General features: G+C 54.7%; 1 protein-coding gene and 1 pseudogene across 2 annotated transcripts in view; one reads left to right on the top strand and one right to left on the bottom strand.

The window, feature by feature from the left end:
- LOC144602853 (epithelial discoidin domain-containing receptor 1-like) overlaps positions 1-705 on the bottom strand; it is a 42,776-nt gene extending 42,071 nt beyond the window's left edge. The window contains exon 1 of the mRNA XM_078415974.1: positions 657-705. Within this exon, the coding sequence (XP_078272100.1) occupies positions 657-705 (49 nt within the window). The remainder of the gene's footprint in view (positions 1-656) is intronic.
- The window catches only part of LOC144602852 (discoidin domain-containing receptor 2-like), a 73,847-nt pseudogene that overhangs the window by 1,489 nt on the left and 48,185 nt on the right, over positions 1-24,173 (top strand). The window contains exons 2-4 of the transcript XR_013548516.1: positions 6,207-6,337; positions 22,163-22,269; positions 23,479-23,707. The product of XR_013548516.1 is annotated as a discoidin domain-containing receptor 2-like (transcript). The remainder of the gene's footprint in view (positions 1-6,206; positions 6,338-22,162; positions 22,270-23,478; positions 23,708-24,173) is intronic.

Genomic DNA, 24,173 nt, shown 5'->3' with positions numbered 1-24,173 from the left:
GGATGTGGGAGGTTGAGGGGGAGGGAAGGGCGGAGGTGGAGGGGAGGTGGAGAGAGGGGGGGAGGAAGGGAGGGGGAGGGAGGGGGAGGGGAGGGGGGAGGAGAGAGGGAGGGAGGGGGTAGAGAGAGGGGAGGAGGATAAGGGGGTTGAGGGGGGAAGTGGAGGGGAGGGGGAGGGAGGGAGGGGGAGGGGGAGGGAGGGGTAGAGGAGGGAGGAAGGATAAAGGGGTTGAGGGGGAGGGAATGGGGGAGGGAGGGGGTAGAGGAGGGATGGAGGATGTGGGAGGTTGAGGGGGAGGGAAGGGGGGAGGTGGAGAGAGGGGTGGGAGTGAGGAGGGGGAGGAAGGGGAAGGGGGGTGGTGGGAAGGGAGGTGGGGGGGGTGGATAAGGGGGGGTTGTGGGAGGGGAAGGTGGTGGGGAGGGGGTGGAGAGAGAGGAGGGGAGGGGGGGTGGAGAGAGGGGAGGGAGGGAGGAGGGGGGAGGGAGGGAGGGGGGGAGGGAGGGTAAGGGGGGTTGAGGGGAGGGGAAGGTGGAGGGGAGGGGGTGGAGAGAGAGGAGGGGAGGGGGGGTGGAGAGAGGGGAGGGAGGGAGGGGGGGAGAGTAGAGGGGGGGAAGGAGAGGGTCGCTGCACCAATGCAGGAGAGGTTTGGGCCCAACCTGTCCACTTGGGTCCCGCCAGTTCCACATCTCCTACATCACCGTCCATGCCTCTCGTTTCCCCCCCTCCCCGACTCTCAGTCTGAAGAAGGGTCTCGACCCGAAACGTCGCCCATTCCTTCTCTCCAAAGATGGCTGCCCGGCCCTCTGAGTCTCTCCAGCCTTTCCTGCCCATCCCCGGGCTTCGACCCGCATCCGCAGTTCGTTCCCGTACGGGACGAATTCGATAGACAATAGACAATAGGTGCAGCAGGAGGAGGCCATTCAGCCCTTCGAGCCTGTACGCACCGCCATTCAATGCGATCATGGCTGATCACTCTCAATCAGTACCCCGTTCCTGCCTTCTCCCCATACCCCCTCACTCCGCTATCCTTAAGAGCTCTATCCAGCTCTCTCTTGAAAAGCATCCAACGAACTGGCCTCCACTGCCTTCTGAGGCAGAGAATTCCACAACCTTCACCACTCTCTCTGACTGAAAAAGTTCTTCCTCATCTCCGTTCTAAATGGCCAACTACCCCTTATTCTTAAACTGTGTGTGGCCCCTTGTTCTGGACTCCCCAACATTGGGAACATGTTTCCTGCCTCTAACGTGTCCAATCCCCTAATTATCTTATATGTTTCAATAAGATCCTCCCTCATCCTTCTAAATTCCAGTGTATACAAGCCCAATCGCTCCGGCCTTTCAACATACGACAGTCCCGTCATTGCGGGAATTAACCTAGTTTAAATTCCAGTGTATACAAGCCCAATCGCTCCGGCCTTTCAACATACGGCAGTCCCGTCATTGCGGGAATTAACCTAGTTTAAATTCCAGTGTATACAAGCCCAGTCGCTCCGGCCTTTCAACATACGACAGTCCCGTCATTGCGGGAATTAACCTAGTTTAAATTCCAGTGTATACAAGCCTAATTGCTCCAGCCTTTCAACATACGACATTCCCGGCAGTTAAAGTGTTAATCGCTCGTACTCCCGCCAACTGCAGATTCGACCCCCGGTTCCCAAGCGCACAAGTGGGCTTTTGGCAGCTGTGGCCAGAATTACCTCCTGTGTACAGTGACTTTTGTCACAAAGGAACACCTCTTCCCAGTGTGGTATCTGAACAAATGTTGACACTTGTCCCTCCGCGTCAACTTCAGACCAAATGTTCAGCCTGGCGTTGAGTTATCAGACGCCTCCTTCAAGGCAGAGGACGGCGGCAGAGAGGTTTATGGGAGGCACAGCTGGCTGTGGTTTCACGGTGGTTCGAGAGGACTCACAGCTGCCTCAAATCGCCAGGGACCCGGCTCCCAGCCAGACCAAGCGCTTGCCAACTTCCTCACTCCCAAATACGGGACAAAGGGCGACTAGGCTTGTATACACTGGAATTTAGAAGGATGAGGGGGGATCTTATCGAAACGTATATAAGATTATTAAGGGGTTGGACACGTTAGAGGCAGGAAACATGTCCCAACGTTGGGGGAGTCCAGAACAAGGGGCCACACACAGTTTAAGAATAAGGGGGTAGGCCATTTAGAACGGAGACGAGGAAAAACCTTTTCAGTCAGAGAGTGGTGAAGGTGTGGAATTCTCTGCCTCAGAAGGCAGTGGAGGCCAATTCTCTGAATGCATCAAGAGAGAGCTGGATAGAGCTCTTAAGGATAGCGGAGTCAGGGGGTATGGGGAGAAGGCAGGAACGGGGTACTGATTGTGGATGGTCAGCCATGATCGCATTGAATGGCGGTGCTGGCTCGAAGGGCCGAATGGCCTCCTCCTGCACCTATTGTCTATTGTCTATTGTCACCACCCCACGTGACTCCACCGAGCTCCCGCTTCGCCAATGGCGGACGCCCGGGCCGGGAGGCGGTGTTGCTATGCAACCTCGTCAGGCGGCCTCCGGGCCGAGACTGTCCGGAGCTAAAATGGCGGGAACCTAAACTGTCGGGGCCTAAACTGTCGGGGACCTACAGCGTACGGGCCTACAAGGTCGGGGCCTACAGTGCCCGGGCCTACAGGGTTGGAGCCTACAGTGTCCGGGACTACACTGTCCGGGTCTACACTGTCCGGGCCTACAGTGTCCGGGCCTACAGTGTCCGGGCCTACACTGTCTGGGTCTACACTGTCTGGGTCTACAGTGTCCGGGCCTACCGTGTCCGGGCCTACAGTGTCCGGGCCTACCGTGTCCGGGCCTACAGTGTCCGGGCGTACAGTGTCCGGGCCTACAGTGTCCGGGCCTACAGTGCCCGGGCCTACAGTGTCCGGGCCTACAGTGTCCGGGTCTACACTGTCCGGGTCTACACTGTCCGGGCCTACAGTGTCCGGGTCTACACTGTCCGGGTCTACACTGTCCGAGCCTACAGTGTCGGGGCCTACAGCGTCCGGGCCTACAGCGTCCGGGCCTACAGTGTCCGGGCCTACAGTGTCGGGGCCTACAGTGTCCGGGCCTACAGTGTCCGGGCCTACAGTGTGTGGGTCTACAGTGTCCGGGCCTACCGTGTCCGGGCCTACAGTGTCCGGGCGTACAGTGTCCGGGCCTACAGTGTCCGGGCCTACAGTGCCCGGGCCTACAGTGTCCGGGCCTACAGTGTCCGGGTCTACACTGTCCGGGTCTACACTGTCCGGGCCTACAGTGTCCGGGTCTACACTGTCCGGTCTACACTGTCCGAGCCTACAGTGTCGGGGCCTACAGCGTCCGGGCCTACAGCGTCCGGGCCTACAGTGTCCGGGCCTACAGTGTCGGGGCCTACAGTGTCCGGGCCTACAGTGTCCGGGCCTACAGTGTGTGGGCCTACAGTGTCCGGGCCTACAGTGCCCGGGCCTACAGTGTCCGGGCCCACAGTGTCCGGGTCTACACTGTCCGAGTGTACACTGTCCGGGTCTACAGTGTCTGGGCCTACACTGTCTGGGCCTACACTGTCCGAGCCTACAGTGCCCGGGTCTACACTGTCTGGGCCTACAGTGTCCGGGTCTACAGTGTCCGGGCCTACACTGTCTGGGTCTACACTGTCTGGGTCTACAGTGCCCGGGTCTACACTGTCTGGGCCTACAGTGTCCGGGTCTACAGTGTCCGGGCCTACACTGTCTGGGTCTACACTGTCTGGGTCTACAGTGTCCGGGTCTACACTGTCTGGGTCTACACTGTCCGGGCCTAAAGTGTCTGGGCCTACACTGTCTGGGTCTACACTGTCCGGGCCTACAGTGTCCGGGTCTACACTGTCCGGGCCTACACTGTCTGGGTCTACAGTGTCCGGGCCTACACTGTCTGGGTCTACACTGTCTGGGTCTACAGTGTCCGGGTCTACACTGTCCGGGTCTACACTGTCCGGGTCTACACTGTCTGGGCCTACACTGTCCGGGCCTACAGTGTCGGGACCTACAGTGTCGGGGCCTACAGTGTCCGGGCCTACAGTGTCCGAGTCTACACTGTCTGGGTCTACACTGTCCGAGCCTACAGTGTCCGGGCCTCCAGCGTCCGGGCCTCCAGCGTCCGGGCCTCCAGCGTCCGGGCCTACAGCGTCCGGGCCTCCAGCGTCCGGGCCTACAGCGTCCCCCCAGGCCTAATATGGGATAACGGCGGTTCCGTACGGGACAAAACAATTTAGCCCAAAGTACAGGATGTCCCGGCTAATACGGGACATGTGTGCGTATGTATGTATGTGTGCGTGTGTGTGGAGTTTGCTCGTTCTCGCTGTGACCGCGTGGGTTTCCTCTGGGTGCTCCGGTTTCCTCCCGCATCCCAAAGACCTGCCTGTTTGTGGGTTAATTGCCCCCCTGTAAATTGCCCCCTGGTGTGTAGGAAGTGGGATACCGCGGCGGTAGAGTTGGCGCCTCACAGCGCCGGAGACCCGGGTTCGATCCCGACTACGGGCGCCGCCTGTACGGAGTTTGTACGTTCTCCCCGTGACCCGCGTGGGTTTTCTCCCGGAGCTCCGGTTTCCTCCCACACTCCAAAGACGGGCAAATTTGTTGGCTTGGTGTAATTGTAAATTGTCACTAGTGTGTGTAGGATGGTGTTGGTGTGCGGGGATCGCTGGTCGGCGCGGACTCGATGGGCCGAAGGGCCTGTTTCCCTGCCGTGTCTTTCGGTCAGTTACATCCAAAATGCCGGAGTAACTCAGCGGGTCAGGCAGCATCTGTGGAGAACATGGATAGGTGACGTTTCACAGAGTGCCGGAGTAACTCAGCGGGTCGGGCAGCATCTGTGGAGAACATGGATAGGTGACGTTTCACAGAGTGCTGGAGTAACTCAGCGGGTCAGGCAGCATCTGTGGAGAACATGGATAGGTGGCGTTTCACAGAGCGCCGGAGTAACTCAGCGGGTCAGGCAGCATCTGTGGAGAACTTGGGACACATCCTTCAGACTGATCGTGGGGAGGGTGGGGTGGGAGAGAGAGGAGGGGGGCAGGACTATCTATGCGTGGCAGGTGATAGCTGGACACAGGTGAGGGGAGTAGGTGGTTTATGGTCGGCAGACGGTTGGAACAAAGGCCAGAAATTTTGTCGGTCACGGTGGGGCGGCGGTAGAGTTGCCGCCTTACAGCGAATGCAGCGCCGGAGACCCGGGTTCCATCCCGACTACGGGCGCCGTCTGCACGGAGTTTGTACGTTCTCCCCGTGACCTGCGTGGGTTCTCTCCTGGAGCTCCGGTTTCCTCCCACACTCCAAAGACGTGCGGGTTTGTAGGTTAACTGGCTGGGTAAATGTAAAAATTGTCCCTAGTGTGTGTAGGATGGTGTTAGTGTGCGGGGATCGCTGGGCGGCACGGACCCGGTGGGCCGAAGGGCCTGTTTCCGCGCTGTATCTCTAAACTAAAGGTCATAGATGGACGCGGGCGAGAGGAGAGCGAGGTTTACGATCAGCGCGTGGTTGGAACAAAGCCCAGAGATAAGAGCAGACGGTGTGAATCAGGATTGAAGAGTTGCGAATTGTGAAGCCGGAGGATTGGATGAGGGAGGGAGCAAGACGCACGAGGGTACAAACCAAGTACAATCGCACGCGTGTGGGGGTGTGGGGGGAAAACCCACGCGGGTCACGGGGACAGCGTGCAAACTCCGTACAGACAGCGCCCGTAGTCGGGATGGAACCCGGGTTTCCGGCGTTGTGAGGCGGCAACTCTACCGCCGCGCCCCCCATCTTTGGCGTATGGTAGTTCTATCTTATCCTACGCTCCCATCCGCTCCCTGCTCACGAGAGTCCATTTTACAGAGGGCCGATTCACCCACAAACCCGCACAACATCTTTGGGATGTGGGAGGAAACCGGAGGGCCCGGAGGAAACCCACGCGGGTCACGGGGAGAACGTGCAAACTCCGCGCAGACAGCGCGGGGGGGGGGGTCAGGGTCGAACCCGGGGGTCTCCGGTGCTGAGAGGCAGGGGCTCTACCCTCTGCGCCAACATGGGCAGGAGGCGGACAAGACCAGTGGGAGTGGGGGGAGAATGGGATTCGCCTGTGAGCTAGCACAGACTCGATGGGCCGAAGAGGCTTCCATGGGTCGGAAGGAAATACTGCGCTGCACCTATTCGGCGACAACGTGAGCCGCCGGTGAATCTTGGTTTGTCCGTATCCCCTTGCAGGAATGATGAAACGATGAGCCCCAGAAAGATTCGACAGTCGACAGCGCTGAGAAACATGGAGCTCGCTGTTACTTTCCTCGCACTGCTGATGGGAGTGACCGGCCCTCGGGTGGCGGCAGAGGTGAACCTTGGTGAGTCACGGTCAAACTCCCCTTCCCTTTGCCCCCTGCCACTGACGCACAGAACGATCTCACATTCTATGACATCAGGAAAATACGCCGATCAGCCAAAACATTCTGCCCACCCGCCTAACATGCCGCTGGTCCTCCGTGTGCAGCCCCATACGCAGCAGGGTGCGATGCACTGTGTATTGTGACACACTCCTCCCGTCACCACCATTAACATTCCCCGTGACTTGTGCCACAGTCGACCTTCTGTCGGTTCGGACCAGACGGGATCGCCTTCGTTGCCCTCGTGGGCAAAATTAGGGCACATGGTATTGGGGGTTGGGGTACTGACATGGATAGAAAATTGGTTAACAGACAGAAAGCAATGAGTGGGGATAAATGGGTCCCTTTCGGAATGGCAGGCAGTGACCAGTGGGGTACCGCAAGGCTCGGTGCTGGGACCCCAGCTATTTACGATATACATTAATGACTTAGACGAAGGGATTAAAAGTACCATTAGCAAATTTGCAGATGATACTAAGCTGGGGGGCAGTGTGAATTGTGAGGAAGATGCAATAAGGCTGCAGGGTGACTTGGACAGGTTGTGTGAGTGGGCGGATACATGGCAGATGCAGTTTAATGTAGATAAGTGTGAGGTTATTCACTTTGGAAGTAAGAATAGAAAGGCAGATTATTATCTGAATGGTGTCAAGTTAGGAGGAGGGGGAGTTCAACGAGATCTGGGTGTCCTAGTGCATCAGTCACTGAAAGGAAGCATGCAGATACAGCAGGCAGTGAAGAAAGCCAATGGAATGTTGGCCTTCATAACAAGAGGAGTTGAGTATAGGAGCAAAGAGGTCCTTCTACAGTTGTACCGGGCCCTGGTGAGACCGCACCTGGAGTACTGTGTGCAGTTTTGGTCTCCAAATTTGAGGAAGGATATTCTTGCTATGGAGGGCGTGCAGCGTAGGTTCACTAGATTAATTCCCGGAATGGCGGGACTGTCGTATGTTGAAAGGCTGGAGCGATTGGGCTTGTATACACTGGAATTTAGAAGGATGAGGGGGGATCTTATTGAAACATATAAGATAATTAGGGGATTGGACGCATTAGAGGCAGGAAACATGTTCCCAATGTTGGGGGAGTCCAGAACAAGGGGCCACAGTTTGAGAATAAGGGGTAGGCCATTTAGAACGGAGATGAGGAAGAACTTTTTCAGTCAGAGAGTGGTGAAGGTGTGGAATTCTCTGCCTCAGAAGGCAGTGGAGGCCAGTTCGTTGGATGCTTTCAAGAGAGAGCTGGATAGAGCTCTTAAGGATAGCGGAGTGAGGGGGTATGGGGAGAAGGCAGGAACGGGGTACTGATTGAGAGTGATCAGCCATGATCGCATTGAATGGCGGTGCGTACAGGCTCGAAGGGCTGAATGGCCTCCTCCTCCTGCACCTATTGTCTATTGTCTATTGTCTATTGCCCTCGCGCATCGATGAGCCTTGGGCGCCCAACTCCCTGCCTGCCGCCGGTTTGTGGGTTTTGCCCTCCTCGGACCACCGTCGGTCGGTACTCACCACTGCTGACCGGGAGCATCCCACAAGCCTTGCCGTTTCACAGATGCTCTGACCCAGTCGTCTGGCCACAACAACTTGGCCCTTGTCAAAGTGGCTCAGGTCTTTACTCCTGCCCATTTCTCCTGCATCCGACACGTCAACTTCAAAGAACTGACTGTTCACTTGCTGCCTAATATATCCCACCCCTTGACAGGTGCCATTGTAACAAGATAACCAATGTTATTCACTTCGCCAGTCAGTGGTCAGAATGTTTTGGCTGATCGGTGTATATCACTGTTTGGAGAAACGAAACAAAAACCAGGTTACCTAGTTCAGTCTAGTTCATTGTCACGTGTACCGAGGTACAGTGAAAAGCTTTTGTTGCGTGCTAGCCAGTCAGTGGAAGGTGGGTCTCAACCCGAAACATCACCCATTCAATAGACAATAGAACAGACAATAGACAATAGGTGCAGGAGGAGGCCATTCGGCCCTTCGAGCCGGCACCGCCATTCAATGTGATCATGGCTGATCATTCACAATCAGTACCCCGTTCCTGCCCTCTCCCCGTACCCCCTGACTCCGCTATCCTTAAGAGCTCTATCCAGCTCTCTCTTGAATGCATTCAGAGAATTGGCCTCCACTGCCCTCTGAGGCAGAGAATTCCACAGATTCACAACTCTCTGACTAAAAAAGTTTTTCCTCATCTCCGTTCTAAATGGCCGACCCCTTATTCTTAAACTGTGCGTGGCCCCTGGTTCTGGACTCCCCCAACATTGGGAACATGTTTCCTGCCTCTAGCGTGTCCAAACCCTTAATAATCTTATACGTTTCGATAAGATCCCCCCTCATCCTTCTAAATTCCAGTGTATACAAGCCCAGTCGCTCCAGTCGTTCAACATACGACAGTCCCGCCATTCCGGGAATTAACCTGGTAAACCGACGCTGCACGCCCTCAATAGCAATTGCTTCTCTCCGGAGATGCCGCCTGTCCCGCTGAGTTACTCCAGCTTTTTGTGTCTTGTCAGAGGTAGGTAAGACTATCCATGATTACAATCAACACATCAGCAGTGTACAGGATACAGGGAACAACGTTTAGTGCGAGGTGAAGTCCGATTAAAGATAGTCCCAGGGTCTCCAACAAGCTCTCTGGTTGGTGGTAGGAATGGGTGATGTTTCTGGTCCAGACCCTTCTTCAGACTGAAACGTCGCCCATTCCTTCTCTCCAGAGACGCTGCCTGACCCACTGAGTTACTCCAGCTGGGCCCTGGTGAGACCGCACCTGGAGTACTGTGTGCAGTTGTACAGGGCCCTGGTGAGACCGCACCTGGAGTACTGTGCGCAGTTTTGGTCTCCAAATTTGAGGAAGGATATTCTTGCTATTGAGGGCGTGCAGCGTAGGTTCACCAGGTTAATTCCCGGAATGGCGGGACTGTCGTATGTTGAAAGGCTGGAGCGACTGGGCTTGTATACACTGGAATTTAGAAGGATGAGGGGGGATCTTATCGAAACGTATAAGATTATTAAGGGGTTGGACACGTTAGAGGCAGGAAACATGTTCCCAATGTTGGGGGAGTCCAGAACCAGGGGCCACACACAGTTTAAGAATAAGGGGTAGGCCATTTAGAACGGAGATGAGGGAGAACTTTTTCAGTCAGAGAGCGGTGAAGGTGTGGAATTCTCTGCCTCAGAAGGCAGTGGAGGCCAGTTCGTTGGATGCTTTCAAGAGAGAGCTGGATGGAGCTCTTAAGGATAGCGGAGTGAGGGGGTATGGGGAGAAGGCAGGAACGGGGTACTGATTGAGAGTGATCAGCCATGATCGCATTGAATGGCGGTGCGTACAGGCTCGAAGGGCTGAATGGCCTCCTCCTCCTGCACCTATTGTCTATTGTCTATTGTCTATTGTCACTCTGTGAAAAGGCGGTAGGACGGTTCAGTTGCCTGATAACAGTCGGGAAAGAAAAACCGCCCCTGAATCTGGAGGTGTGCGTTTTCACACTTCTGTACATCTTGCCCCGGTGGGAGAGGGGAGACGAGGAGGGAGAGACCGGGGGGGGTGAGACTGGTCCTTGGTTAGGCTGCTGGCCTTGCCGAGGGAGCGTGAGGTGTAGATGGAGTCGATGGAAGGGAGGTTGGTTTGCGCGTGTGATGGTCTGGGCTGTGCCAAACTTGATGTCAGGTTAAAGTGATCTCATAGAAAACATAGAAACATAGAAAATAGGTGCAGGAGTAGGCCATTCGGCCCTTCGTGCCTGTACGCACCGCCATTCAATATGATCATGGCTGATCGTCCAACTCAGTATCCCGTATCTGCCTTCTCTCCATACCCCCTGATCCCTTTAGCCACAAGGGCCACATCTAACTCCCTCTTAAATATAGCCAATGAACTGGCCTCAACTACCTTCTGTGGCAGAGAATTCCACAGACTCACCACTCTCTGTGTGAAGAAAAACTTTCTCATCTCGGTCCTAAAAGACTTCCCCCTTATCCTTAAGCTGTGACCCCTTGTTCTGGACTCCCCCAACATCGGGAACAATCTTCCTGCATCTAGCCTCTCCAACCCCTTAAGAATTTTGTAAGTTTCTATAAGATCCCCCCTCAGTCTTCTAAATTCCAGCGAATTCCATCTATCTCGTCGTGTGGGAAAATAACTGCAGATGCCGGTACAATTCGAAGGTGACACAGAATGCCGGAGTAACTCAGCGGGTCAGGCAGCATCTGTGGAGAGAAGGGATGGGTGACGTTTTGGGTCGAGACCCCTCTTCAGTCTACAATCCACACACACACACTACACACACACACTACACACACACACTACACTCCACACACACACACACACACACACACTTCACTCCACACACACACTACACTCCACACACTACACTCCACACACTACACTCCACACACACACTACACTCCACACACACACTACACTCCACACACACACACACTACACTCCACACACACACACACTACACTCACACACTACACTCCACACACACACACACACACACACACACACACTACACACACACACTACACTCCACACACACACTACACTCCACACACTACACTCCACACACACACTACACACACACACTACACTCCACACACACACTACACACACACACTACACTCCACACACACACTACACTCACACACTACACTCCACACACACACTACACTCCACACACACACTACACTCACACACTACACTCCACACACACACTACACACACACACTACACTCCACACACACACTACACACACACACTACACTCCACACACACACACACACTACACTCCACACACACACTACACTCCACACACTACACTCCACACACTACACTCCACACACACACTACACTCCACACACACACACACTACACTCACACACTACACTCCACACACACACACACACACACACACACTACACTCCACACACACACTACACACACACACTACACTCCACACACACACACTAAACTACACCACACACACATACACACACCCCACACACACACCCCACACACACACCCCACACACACCCCACACACGCACACCCCACACACACACATCCCGCACACACACACCCCACACACACACACACTCTCACACACACACACACACCACACACACCCCACACACACACCCCACACACACATACCCCACACACACACACCACACCCACCACACACACCACACACACACCACACCCACCACACACACCACACACACACACCCCACACACCCCACACACACACACACACCCCACACACACACACACACACCCCACACACACACACACACACCCCACACACACACACACACACCCCACACACACACACACACACCCCACACACACACACACACACCCCACACACACACACCCCACACACACACACACCACACACACACACCCCACACACACACACACACACCCCACACACACACACACACACCCCACACACACACACACACACCCCACACACACACACACACACCCCACACACACACACCCCACACACACACACACACACCCCACACACACACACACACACCCCACACACACACACCCCACACACACACACACACACACACCACACCCACCACACACACTTTCACACACACACTAAACTACACTCCACACACACCCCACACACACACACACCACACCCACCACACACCCCACACACCCCACACACACACACCCCACACACACACCCCACACACACACCACACCCACCACACACCCCACACACACCCCACACACACACCCCACACGCACACCCCACACACACACATATACACACACACACCCCACACACACACACACCACACACACACACCCCACACACACACCACACCCACCACACACACCCCACACACACACCCCACACACACACTCCACACACACACCCCACACACACACACACCCCACACACACACCCCACACACACACCCCACACACACACTCCACACACACACCCCACACACACACACACCCCACACCCCACACACACACACCCCACACACACACCCCACACACACACCCCACACACACACCCCACACGCACACCCCACACACACACATATACACACACACACCCCACACACACACCCCACACACACCCCACACACACACCCCACACACACACCCCACACACACTCCCTACACACACACCCCACACACACACCCCACACGCACACCCCACACACACACATATACACACACACACCCCACACACACATATACACACACACACCCCACACACACACCCCACACACACACATATACACACACACACCCCACACACACACCCCACACACACCCCACACACACACCCCACACACACACCCCACACACACCCCACACACACACACACCCCACACACACACCCCACACACACACACACACACCCCACACACACACCCCCCACACACACCCCACACACACACCCCACACACACACACACACCCCACACGCACACCCCACACACACACATATACACACACACACTAAACTCTTCTGTGAACAGACCTCGGGGAAGATTAGCGGAGGTATTTTGCTTACTCAGCAGAGAGTAATGGCGAGCTGGTAGCAAGGTCAGAGGGCATCACCAGGGAGACCGGCCCCTCTCGTGGAGATTTAGAGCCGAATACCACACCACGATTAGTTCCGTTTAGTTTAGAGACACAGCGTGGAAACAGGCCCTTCGGCCCACCGGGTCCGTGCCGCCCAGCGATCCCAGCACACTAACACTATCCTACACCCACTGGGGACAATTATTACATTTATACCAAGCCAACTAATCTAGTGTGGGGTGTGCGTGTGTGGGTGCGTGTGTGTGGGGAGTGTAGTTTAGTGTGTGTGTGAAAGTGTGAGTGTGTGTGAGTGTGGACGTCTGTGGAAACATAGAAACATAGAAAATAGGTGCAGGAGTAGGCCATTCGGCCCTTCGAGCCTGTACGCACCGCCATTCAATATGATCATGGCTGATCATCCATCTCAGTATCCCGTACCTGCCTTCTCTCCATACCCCCTGATCCCTTTAGCCACAAGGGCCACATCTAACTCCCTCTTAAATATAGCCAATGAACTGGCCTCAACTACCTTCTGTGGCAGAGAATTCCACAGATTCACCACTCTCTGTGTGAAGAAAAACATTCTCATCTCGGTCCTAAAAGACTTCCCCCCTTATCCTTAAACTGTGACCCCTGGTTCTGGACTCCCCCAACATCGGGAACAATCTTCCCGCATCTAGCCTGTCCACCCCCTTGAGAATTTTGTAAGTTTCTATAAGATCCCCCCTCAGTCTTCTAAATTCCAGCGAATTCCATCTATCTGGTCGTGTGGGAAAATAACAGCGGGTCAGGCAGCATCTGTGGAGAGAAGGAATGGGTGACTTTTTGGGTCGAGACCCCTCTTCAGTCTACAATCCACACACACACACACACACACACACTACACTCCACACACACACTACACTCCACACACACACACCCCACACACACACACACCCCACACACGCACACACCCCACACACACACATCCCGCACACACACACCCCACAGACACACACACTCTCACACACACACACACACCCCACACACACACCCCACACACACACCCCACACACACATACCCCACACACACACACACACCACACCCACCACACACACACACCACACCCACCACACACACACCCCACACACACACCCCACACACACACACACACACACACACACACACACACCCCACACACACACACACACACACCCCACACACACATACCCCACACACACACACACACACACCCCCCACACACACACACCACACCCACCAGACACACCACACACACACACACCCCCCACACACACACACACACACACACACACACACACACACACACACACCCCACACACACATACCCCACACACACACACCACACACACACACACACACACCACACACACACACACACACACCACACACACACACACACACACACACACACACACACACACACACCCCACACCCACCACACACACCCCACACACACACACACACACACCACACCCACCACACACACACCACACACCACACACACACCACACACACACTAAACTACACTCCACACACACCCCCCACACACACACACCACACCCACCACACACCCCACACACCCCACACACACACACACACCCCACACACACACACACCCCACACACACACCCCACACACACACACACACCCCACACACACACACCCCACACACACACCCCACACACACACACACCCCACACACACACCCCACACACACACCCCACACACACACACACACACACACACACACACCCCACACACACACACACCCCACACCCCACACACACCCCACACACACACCCCACACACACACCCCACACACACACACACACCCCACACACACACACACCCCACACCCCACACACACACACCCCACACACACACCCCACACACACACCCCACACACACACCCCACACACACACATATACACACACACACACCCCACACACACACCCCACACACACACACACACCCCACACACACACCCCACACACACACCCCACACACACTCACACACACTAAACTCTACTGTGAACAGACCTCGGGGAAGATTAGCGGAGGTATTTTGCTTACTCAGCACAGAATAATGGCGAGCTGGTAGCAAGGTCAGAGGGCATCACCAGGGAGACCGGCCCCTCTCGTGGAGATTTAGAGCCGAATACCACACCACGATTAGTTCCGTTTAGTTTGGAGACAATGCGCAGAAACAGGCCCTTCGGCCCACCGGGTCCGTGCCGCCCAGCGATCCCAGCACACTAACACTATCCTACACCCACTGGGGACAATTATTACATTTATACCAAGCCAATTAACCTAGTGTGGGGTGTACGTGTGTGGGTGCGTGTGTGTGTGGAGTGTAGTTTAGTGTGTGTGTGTGAGTGTGTGTGTGTGTGAGTGTGGACGTCTGTGGAAACATAGAAACATAGAAAATAGGTGCAGGAGTAGGCCATTCGGCCCTTCGAGCCTGTACGCACCGCCATTCAATATGATCATGGCTGATCATCCAGCTCAGTATCCCGTACCTGCCTTCTCTCCATACCCCCTGATCCCTTTAGCCACAAGGGGCCACATCTAACTCCCTCTTAAATATAGCCAATGAACCGGCCTCAACTACCTTCTGTGGCAGAGAATTCCACAGATTCACCACTCTCTGTGTGAAGAAATGTTTTCTCATCTCGGTCCTAAAAGACTTCCCCCTTATCCTTAAACTGTGACCCCTGGTTCTGGACTTCCCCAACATCGGGAACAATCTTCCTGCATCTAGCCTGTCCAACCCCTTAAGAATTTTGTAAGTTTCTATAAGATCCCCCCTCAATCTTCTAAATTCCAGCGAGTACAAGCCGAGTCTATCCAGTCTTTCTTCATATGAAAGTCCTGCCATCCCAGGGATCAATCTGGTGAACCTTCTCTGTGCTCCCTCTATGGCAAGAATGTCTTTCCTCAGATTAGGAGACCAAAACTGTACACAATACTCCAGGTGTGGTCTCACCAATGCCCTGTACAACTGCAGCAGAACCTCCCTGCTCCTATACTCAAACCCTCTTGCTATGAATGCTAACATCCTCAACAAGAGGAGTTGAGTATAGGAGCAAAGAGGTCCTTCTGCAGTTGTACAGGGCTCTGGTGAGACCGCACCTGGAGTACTGTGTGCAGTTTTGGTCTACAAATTTGAGGAAGGATATTCTTGCTATTGAGGGCGTGCAGCGTAGGTTTACCAGGTTAATTCCCGGAATGGCGGGACTGTCATATGTTGAAAGACTGGAGCGACTAGGCTTGTATACACTGGAATTTAGAAGGATGAGAGGTGATCTTACCGAAACGTATAAGATTATTAAGGGGTTCGACACGTTAGAAGCAGGAAACATGTTCCCAATGTTGGGGGAGTCCAGAACCAGGGGCCACAGTTTAAGAATAAGGGGTAGGCCATTTAGAACGGAGATGAGGAAAAACTTTTTCAGTCAGAGAGTTGTGAATCTGTGGAATTCTCTGCCTCAGAAGGCAGTGGAGGCCAATTCTCTGAATGCATTCAAGAGAGAGCTAGATAGAGCTCTTAAGGATAGCGGAGTCAGGGGTGTATGGGGAGAAGGCAGGAACGGGGTACTGATTGAGAATGATCAGCCATGATCACATTGAATGGCGGTGCGTACAGGCTCGAAGGGCCGAATGGCCTCCTCCTGCACCCATTGTCTATTGTCTACTGTCTATCCGGGAGGAAACCGGAGCGCCCGGAGAAAGGTCTGGCGGCGTGAGGCAGTGCCTCCTCGCGCTGGGCCACTGTGCCGCCCATCAGCGTGATTGAGATGAACTCCATCCCACTCTTGTGCCCTCTAAACAAAACCCCGGCAAAGGATTGTGGGTAAATAAGACAGGGTTGGCGTGGGCGGGCGAAGTGCAAGTGACGGGCCGGTCGGTTTCTGTCGTGTGTTGAAGAGGGGGTCTCGACCCCAAACGTCACCCGCTGCTCCCCCTCCCCAAAGAGGACCCCGCTGTGTTACTCCGGCATTTTGAGCCTTGTCTCCGGATTAAACCAGCGTCTGCACTTCCTTCCAACACCCTTGACTGCGTTGTTCTGTAGACATGGTCCTCCACTGGCACCTAGTGGTCACTGCAAACGCCCGTCAGAAGATGCAGAACCTTGGAAGCTAAGCTGGCTCGGGAACAGATTAGATTTACATTTTACATTCAGAGGTACAGCGTGGAAACAGGCCCTTCGGCCCACCGGGTCCGTGCCGCCCAGCGATCCCCGCACACTAACACTATCCTACACCCACACACCAGGGACAATTGTTACATTTATGCCCAGCCAATTCACCTACAAACCCGTACGTCTTGGGAGTGTGGGAGGAAACCGAAGATCTCGGAGAAAACCCACGCAGGTCACGGGGAGAACGTACAAACTCCGTACAGACGGCGCCCGTGGTCAGGATCGAACCCGAGTCTCCGGCGCTGCATTCGCTGTAAGGCGGCAAATCTACCGCTGCGCCACCGTGCCCGCCCCGTCACACGGTTTAGTTTAGTTTAGTGTCCGAGACACAGTGCGGAAACAGGCCCTTCGGCCCACCGGGTCGGTGCCGCCCAGCGATCCCCGCACACTAACACCATCCCACACACACACACACCAGGGACAATTTTTCCATTTACCAAGCCAATTAACAACACAATACAATACAATACAATATATCTTTATTGTCATTGTACAGGGGGTACAACGAGATTGGGAATGCGCCTCCCATACGATGCAATAAATTAATTAGCTAATCAGTATAAATTTAGACAACCCAGTGAAACAAAATTAGAAACAGTTTTAAACAGAATCATGTTCAAGTCGGTCTGTGCCGGTTCACTGTGAGATGCGACCATCCGGCTCAGCAGGACCGGTTCATAGCAGCTATGGCCCTGGGGATGAAGCTGTCCCTGAGTCTGGAGGTGCGGGCGTAGAAGGCCTTGTATCGTCTGCCCGATGGTAGAAGTTCCAACAGACTGTTGCAGGGGGTGTGAAGAGTCTTTGTGGATGCTGGTGGCTTTTCTGAGGCATCGTGTGTTGTAGATGCCCTCCAAGTCTGGTAGCTGTGTTCCGATGGCCCTCTGAGCTCTATGGACTACCCGCTGTAGAGCTTTCCTCTCTGCCTCCGTGCAGCTGAGGTACCACACAGGGATGCCATGCGTTAGGATGCTCTCTATGGTGCAGCAGTAGAAGGTCGTCAGCAGCTGTTGGGGAAGACCAGACTTCTTCAGTGTTCTCAGGTAGAACAGTCGTTGCTGTGCCTTCTTGTAGACAATAGACAATAGGTGCAGGAGGAGGCCATTCGGCCCTTCGAGCCTGTACGCACCGCCATTCAATGTGATCATGGCTGATCATTCTCAATCAGTACCCCGTTCCTGCCTTCTCCCCATACCCCCTGACTCCGCTATCCTTAAGAGCTCTATCCAGCTCTCTCTTGAATGCATCCAGAGAATTGGCCTCCACTGCCCTCTGAGGCAGAGAATTCCACAGATTCACAACTCTCTGACTGAAAAAGTTTTTCCTCATCTCCGTTCTAAATGGCCTACCCCACGATTCTTAAACTGTGTGTGGCCCCTGGTTCTGGACTCCCCCAACATTGGGAACATGTTTCCTGCCTCTAACGTGTCCAACCCCTTAATAATCTTTTATGTTTCGATAAGATATCCTCTCATCCTTCTAAATTCCAGCGTATACAAGCCTAGTCGCTCCAGTCTTTCAACATACGACAGTCCCGCCATTCCGGGAATTAACCTAGTGAACCTACGCTGCACGCCCTCCATAGCAAGAATATCCTTCCTTAAATTTGGAGACCAAAACTGTACACAGTACTCCAGGTGCGGTCTCACCAGGGCCCGGTACAACTGCAGAAGGACCTCTTTGCTCCTATACTCAACTCCTCTTGTTATGAAGGCCAACATTCCATTGGCTTCCTTCACTGCCTGCTGTACCTGCGTGCTTCCTTTCAGTGACTGATGCACTAGGACACCCAGATCTCGTTGTACGTCCCCTTTTCCTAACTTGACACCATTCAGATAATAATCTGCCTTCCTATTCTTACCACCAAAGTGGATAACCTCACACTTATCCACATTAAACTGCATCTGCCATGCATCCGCCCACTCACACAACCTGTCCAAGTCACCCTGCAACCTCATAGCCTTCTTGACCAGCGCAGCGGTGTTATTGGGCCATGTGAGGTCCTCCGAAATGTGAGTGCCCAGAAACTTGAAGCTGGACACTCTCTCCGCACTGTCCTCGTCGATAAAAGATCGGAGCATATTCCCCGTTGTGTGACCTACGGAAGTTGAATTAACCTACAATCCTGCACGTCTTTGGAGTGTGGGAGGAATGATAATAATAATATATTCCTTTATTCGTCCCACACCGGGGAAATCTACATTGTTACAGCAGCAAAGTGAATAGCAAGAGACCAGTCATCTATATACTAAAACTCTCGTCTGTTTGTTTGTTTGTTTGTGACTGAACTTCAGCCAAAACGGTGCACCATAGCGCAATAATGGCGGGACCGTCGTATGTTGAAAGGAATGGCGGGACTGCCGTATGTTGAAAGGCTGGAGCGATTGGGCTTGTATACACTGGAATTTAGAAGGATGAGGGGGGATCTTATTGAAACATATAAGATAATTAGGGGATTGGACACATTAGAGGCAGGAAACATGTTCCCAATGTTGGGGGAGTCCAGAACAAGGGGCCACGCACAGTTTAAGAATAAGGGGGTCGGCCATTTAGAACGGAGATGAGGAAGAACTTTTTCAGTCAGAGAGAGTGGCGAAGGTGTGGAATTCTCTGCCTCAGAAGGCAGTGGAGACCGGTTCGTTGGATGCTTTCAAGAGAGAGCTGGATAGAGCTCTTAAGGATAGCGGAGTGAGGGGGTACGGGGAGAAGGCAGGAACGGGGTACTGATTGAGAGTGATCAGCCATGATCGCATTGAATGGCGGTGCGTACAGGCTCGAAGGGCTGAATGGCCTCCTCCTGCACCTATTGTCTATTGTCTATTGTCTATTGTCTAATTTTAGGCCCACCTTTCTCACCATCGTCACTTTATTATTTATTATTTTTGAAAAGCATATGTACAGATAGAAATAAGAAAAAACACATTTGTTACAAAGTTCTTACATAGCTTCGATTTTAAATTTTTGAAGAGAGAAAGTAAAAATAAAAATAAAAAACTCTAAACTTGTGGAGAGAGAGTAAGATATTTAAGATCCTATTTAATTTCGTCTTCGAATAATGTCATCTATGTGTTATTTTAAATTGTATTAAGGAATGTCTAGTATTCAATGAACATTGATGTATATGTTGTAAGCTTTCATCCCATATATCTTGCACTTTAGTGATAATGCCAGTCGTTTTATTGAAATCGGTGTTATATTTCTAAAGTTATTCACATTTTAAAGTTTAAAAGGAGGGGAGGAGGAGGGGGAAAGGGGGAGAAGGGAGAGGGGAGAGGGGGGGGGGGTTGAGGAGAGAGGGGAGAGGGGGGGGGGTTGAGGAGAGAGGGGAGAGGTGGGAGGAGAGGAGAGGGTGCTGAACCAATGGAATAATCTCCTGGACAAGTTTCGATCGTCTAGCTTGGGGTCGGAGAGGAATTTCCCGGATTTTTCCCCCAAATTGGCCTGGGTTTTTTAGCCGGTTTTCCGCCTCTCCCAGGAGATCACGCGGTCCTTTTGGTTGGGATGAGGGGCGATAGTGGGAAGGGGGTTTGGGGTAAGGGTCAGCCATGATCGTATTGAGTGGCGGACGGAGCGCGCTCGAGGGGGGGCCGGTCGAATTTGAATTTGAATAACTTTATTGTCATTCGGTACAAATACCGAACGAAATTACAGCAGTCACAAGAACACAACAAAAAAGAGAAAAAAGTTACACAGGACACACGGCCCCCCCCAAGACAAACATCCATCACAGTGAGTCCAAACACCCCCCGGGCACCGAAACGTCCCGCGGCCGAGCCGCGCCGGGCACTGAAACGTCCCGCGGCCGAGCCGCCCCGGGCACTGAAACGTCCCGCGGCCGAGCCGCACCGGACACTGAAACGTCCCGCAGCCGAGCCGCGCCGGCGATGTTAAGTCCCGCGGCCGAGCCACACCGGGCACTGAAACGTCCCGCGGCCGAGCCACGCCGGCGATGTTAAGTCCAGTGGCCGAGCCGCACCGGGCGATGGAAGGCCCCGCGGCCGAGCCACACCGGGCACTGAAACGTCCCGCGGCCGCACCGGGCGATGGAAGGCCCCGCGGCCGAGCCACGCCGGGCGATGGAAGGCCCCGCGGCCGAGCCACACCGAGCGCTGAAACTTCCTGTGGCCGAGCCGCGCCAGGCGATGGAAGGCCCCGCGGCCGAGCCGCACCGGGCACTGAAATGTCCCGCGGCCGAGCCGCGCCGGAGATGGAAGGCCCCGCGGCCGAGCCGCACCGGGCACCGAAACGTCCCGCGGCCGTACCGGGTGATCGAAGGCCCCGCGGCCGAGCCGCACCGGGCACTGAAACGTCCCGCGGCCGAGCCGCGCCGGCGATGTTAAGTCCAGCGGCCGAGCCGCGCCGGGCGATGGAAGGCCCCGCGGGCGATGGAAGGCCCCGCGGGCGATGGAAGGCCCCGCGGCCGAGCCGCGCTGGGCACTGTTAAGTCCAGAACCAGGGGCCACAGTTTAAGAATAAGGGGTAGTAGGCCATTTAGAACGAAGATGAGGAAAAACTTTTTCAGTCAGAGAGTTGTGAATCTGTGGAATTCTCTGCCTCAGAAGGCAGTGGAGGCCAATTCTCTGGGTGCATTCAAGAGAGAGCTGGATAGAGCTCTTAAGGATAGCGGAGTCAGGGGGTACGGGGAGAAGGCAGGAACGGGGCACTGATTGTGAACGATCAGCCATGATCACATTGACTAGCGGTGCGTACATGCTCGAAGGGCCGAATGGCCTCCTCCTGCACCTATTGTCTATTGACGAACTCAGCGGGTCGGGCAGCATCTCTGGAGAATGTGGATAGGTGACGTTTCACAGAGTGCTGGAGTAACTCAGCGGGTCAGGCAGCATCTGTGGAGAGAAGGTATGGGCGTTCCAGAGGAGGGTCTCGACCCGAAACGTCGCCCATTCCTTCTCTGCGGAGATGCTGCCCGACCCGCTGAGTTACTCCAGCGTTTTGTGTCTACCTTAAGTAAACTAAACTCTGCCTTTCTCCCTCCACAGAGCAGTGCCGGTTTGCTCTGGGAATGCAAGACTCCATCATCAGTGATGAGGACATTGTGGCGTCTAGCATGTGGACTGAGTCCACTGCAGCCAAGTATGGCAGGTAAGCCTAGCCCCCCATCTGCCCCCCCATCTCCCACCCTCCCCCACTCCCACCCCCCCACTCCCACTCCCCAAACTCCCCCATCTCCCAGCCCCCCATCTCCCAGCCCCCCCACTCCCACCCCCCAATCCACCCACCCCACTCCCACCCACCCCCCATCTCCCAACCACCCCCACCCCCTCCACACTCCCACCCCCCCACTCCCACCCCCCATCTCCCATCTCCCAATCTCCCACCCCCCCATCTCCCACTTCCACCCCCCCCACTCCCACCCACCCCACTCCCACCCTCCCATCTCCCACCCCCCCCCACTCCCACCCCCCCACTCCCACCCACCCCACTCCCACCCACCCATTTCCCACCCCCACATCTCCCACCCCCCCATTTCCCACCCCCCCATCTCCCACCCCCCCATGAAAGCATCCAGAGAATTGGCCTCCACTGCCTTCTGAGGCAGTGAATTCCACAGATTCACAACTCTCTGACTGAAAAGTTTTTCCTCATCTCCGTTCTAAATGGCCGACCCCTTATTCTTAAACTGTGTGTGGCCCCTGGTTCTGGACTCCCCCAACATTGGGAACATGTTTCCTGCCTCTAACGTGTCCAACCCCTTAATAATCTTATATGTTTCGATAAGATCCCCTCTCATCCTTCTAAATTCCAGTTTATACAAGCCTAGTCGCTCCAGCCTTTCAACATATGACAGTCCCGCCATCCCGGGAATTAACCTAGTGAACCTACGCTGCACGCCCCTCAATTTCAAGGACGTCCTTCCTCAAATTTGGCGACCAAAACTGCACACAGTACTCCAGGTGCGGTCTCACTAGAGCCCTGTACAACTGCAGAAGGACCTCTTTGCTCCTATGCTCAACTCCTCTTGTTATGAAGGCCAACATGCCATTGCTTTTCTTCACTGCCTGCTGTACCTGCATGCTTCCTTTCAGTGACTGATGCACTAGGACACCCAGATCTCGTTGTACGTCCCCTGTTCCTAACTTGACACCATTCAGATAGTAATCTGCCTTCCTGTTCTTGCCACCAAAGTGGACAACCTCACGTTGGTCCAATACTCAACTCCTCTTGTCATGAAGGCCAACATGCCGTTGTGGGTGGACGTGGTAGCTCAGATTTCACCGGGCTGCACGTTAATCGGCACGCGTGGTGATTAAGTTGATCTTGGAATTGGGGGGTGTTGTTTCTGTCCGTCTCGCAGGCTGGGCACGGACCGGGCGACGGGGCCTGGTGCCCGGTCAAGAACGTGTTCCGGGAGCCCAGCGAGTTCCTGCAGGTGGACCTGCGGCGCCTCTACTTCGTCACGCTGGCCGGCACGCAAGGGCGCCACTCGCACGGGGCGCGGCAACGAGTACGCTCGGCTCTACGGCCTCCAGTACAGCCGCGACGGCAAGGGCTGGAAAACCTGGCGGGACCGGCAGGGGAACGAGGTGAGACCCCACCCCCCCCCCCCCGCCCCCCCACCCCCACCCCCCACCCCCATCGGGGGCAGCCTATGATTTGTCGGAGGCAGCCTATGATTTGTCGGGGGCCGGCTATGGTCTGTCGGGGGCAGCCTATGATTTGTCGGGGCTGGCGATGATTTGTCAGGGGCAGCCTATGATTTGTCGGGGCTGTCTACGGTCTGTCAGGGGCAGCTTATGGTTTGTCGGGGCAGCCTATGGTTTGTCGGGGGCCGGCTATGGTTTGTCGGGGGCAGCATATGTTCTGTCGGGGGCAGCCGATGATTAGTCAGGGGGCAGCCTATGATTTGTCGGAGGCCGGCTATGGTCTGTTGGGCGCCGGCTATGGTCTGTCGGGGCCAGCCTATGATTCGTCAGGAGCAGCCTATTTGTCGGGGGCCGACTATGGTCAGTCGGAGGCAGCCTATGATATGCTGGTCCGTCAGGGGCAGCA

This window comes from Rhinoraja longicauda, chromosome 19, assembly GCF_053455715.1.
Source record: "Rhinoraja longicauda isolate Sanriku21f chromosome 19, sRhiLon1.1, whole genome shotgun sequence".
NCBI lineage: Eukaryota > Metazoa > Chordata > Chondrichthyes > Rajiformes > Arhynchobatidae > Rhinoraja > Rhinoraja longicauda.
The sequence above is the reverse complement of the archived record's forward strand: the minus strand, read 5'-3'. Positions and strand labels throughout refer to the sequence as shown.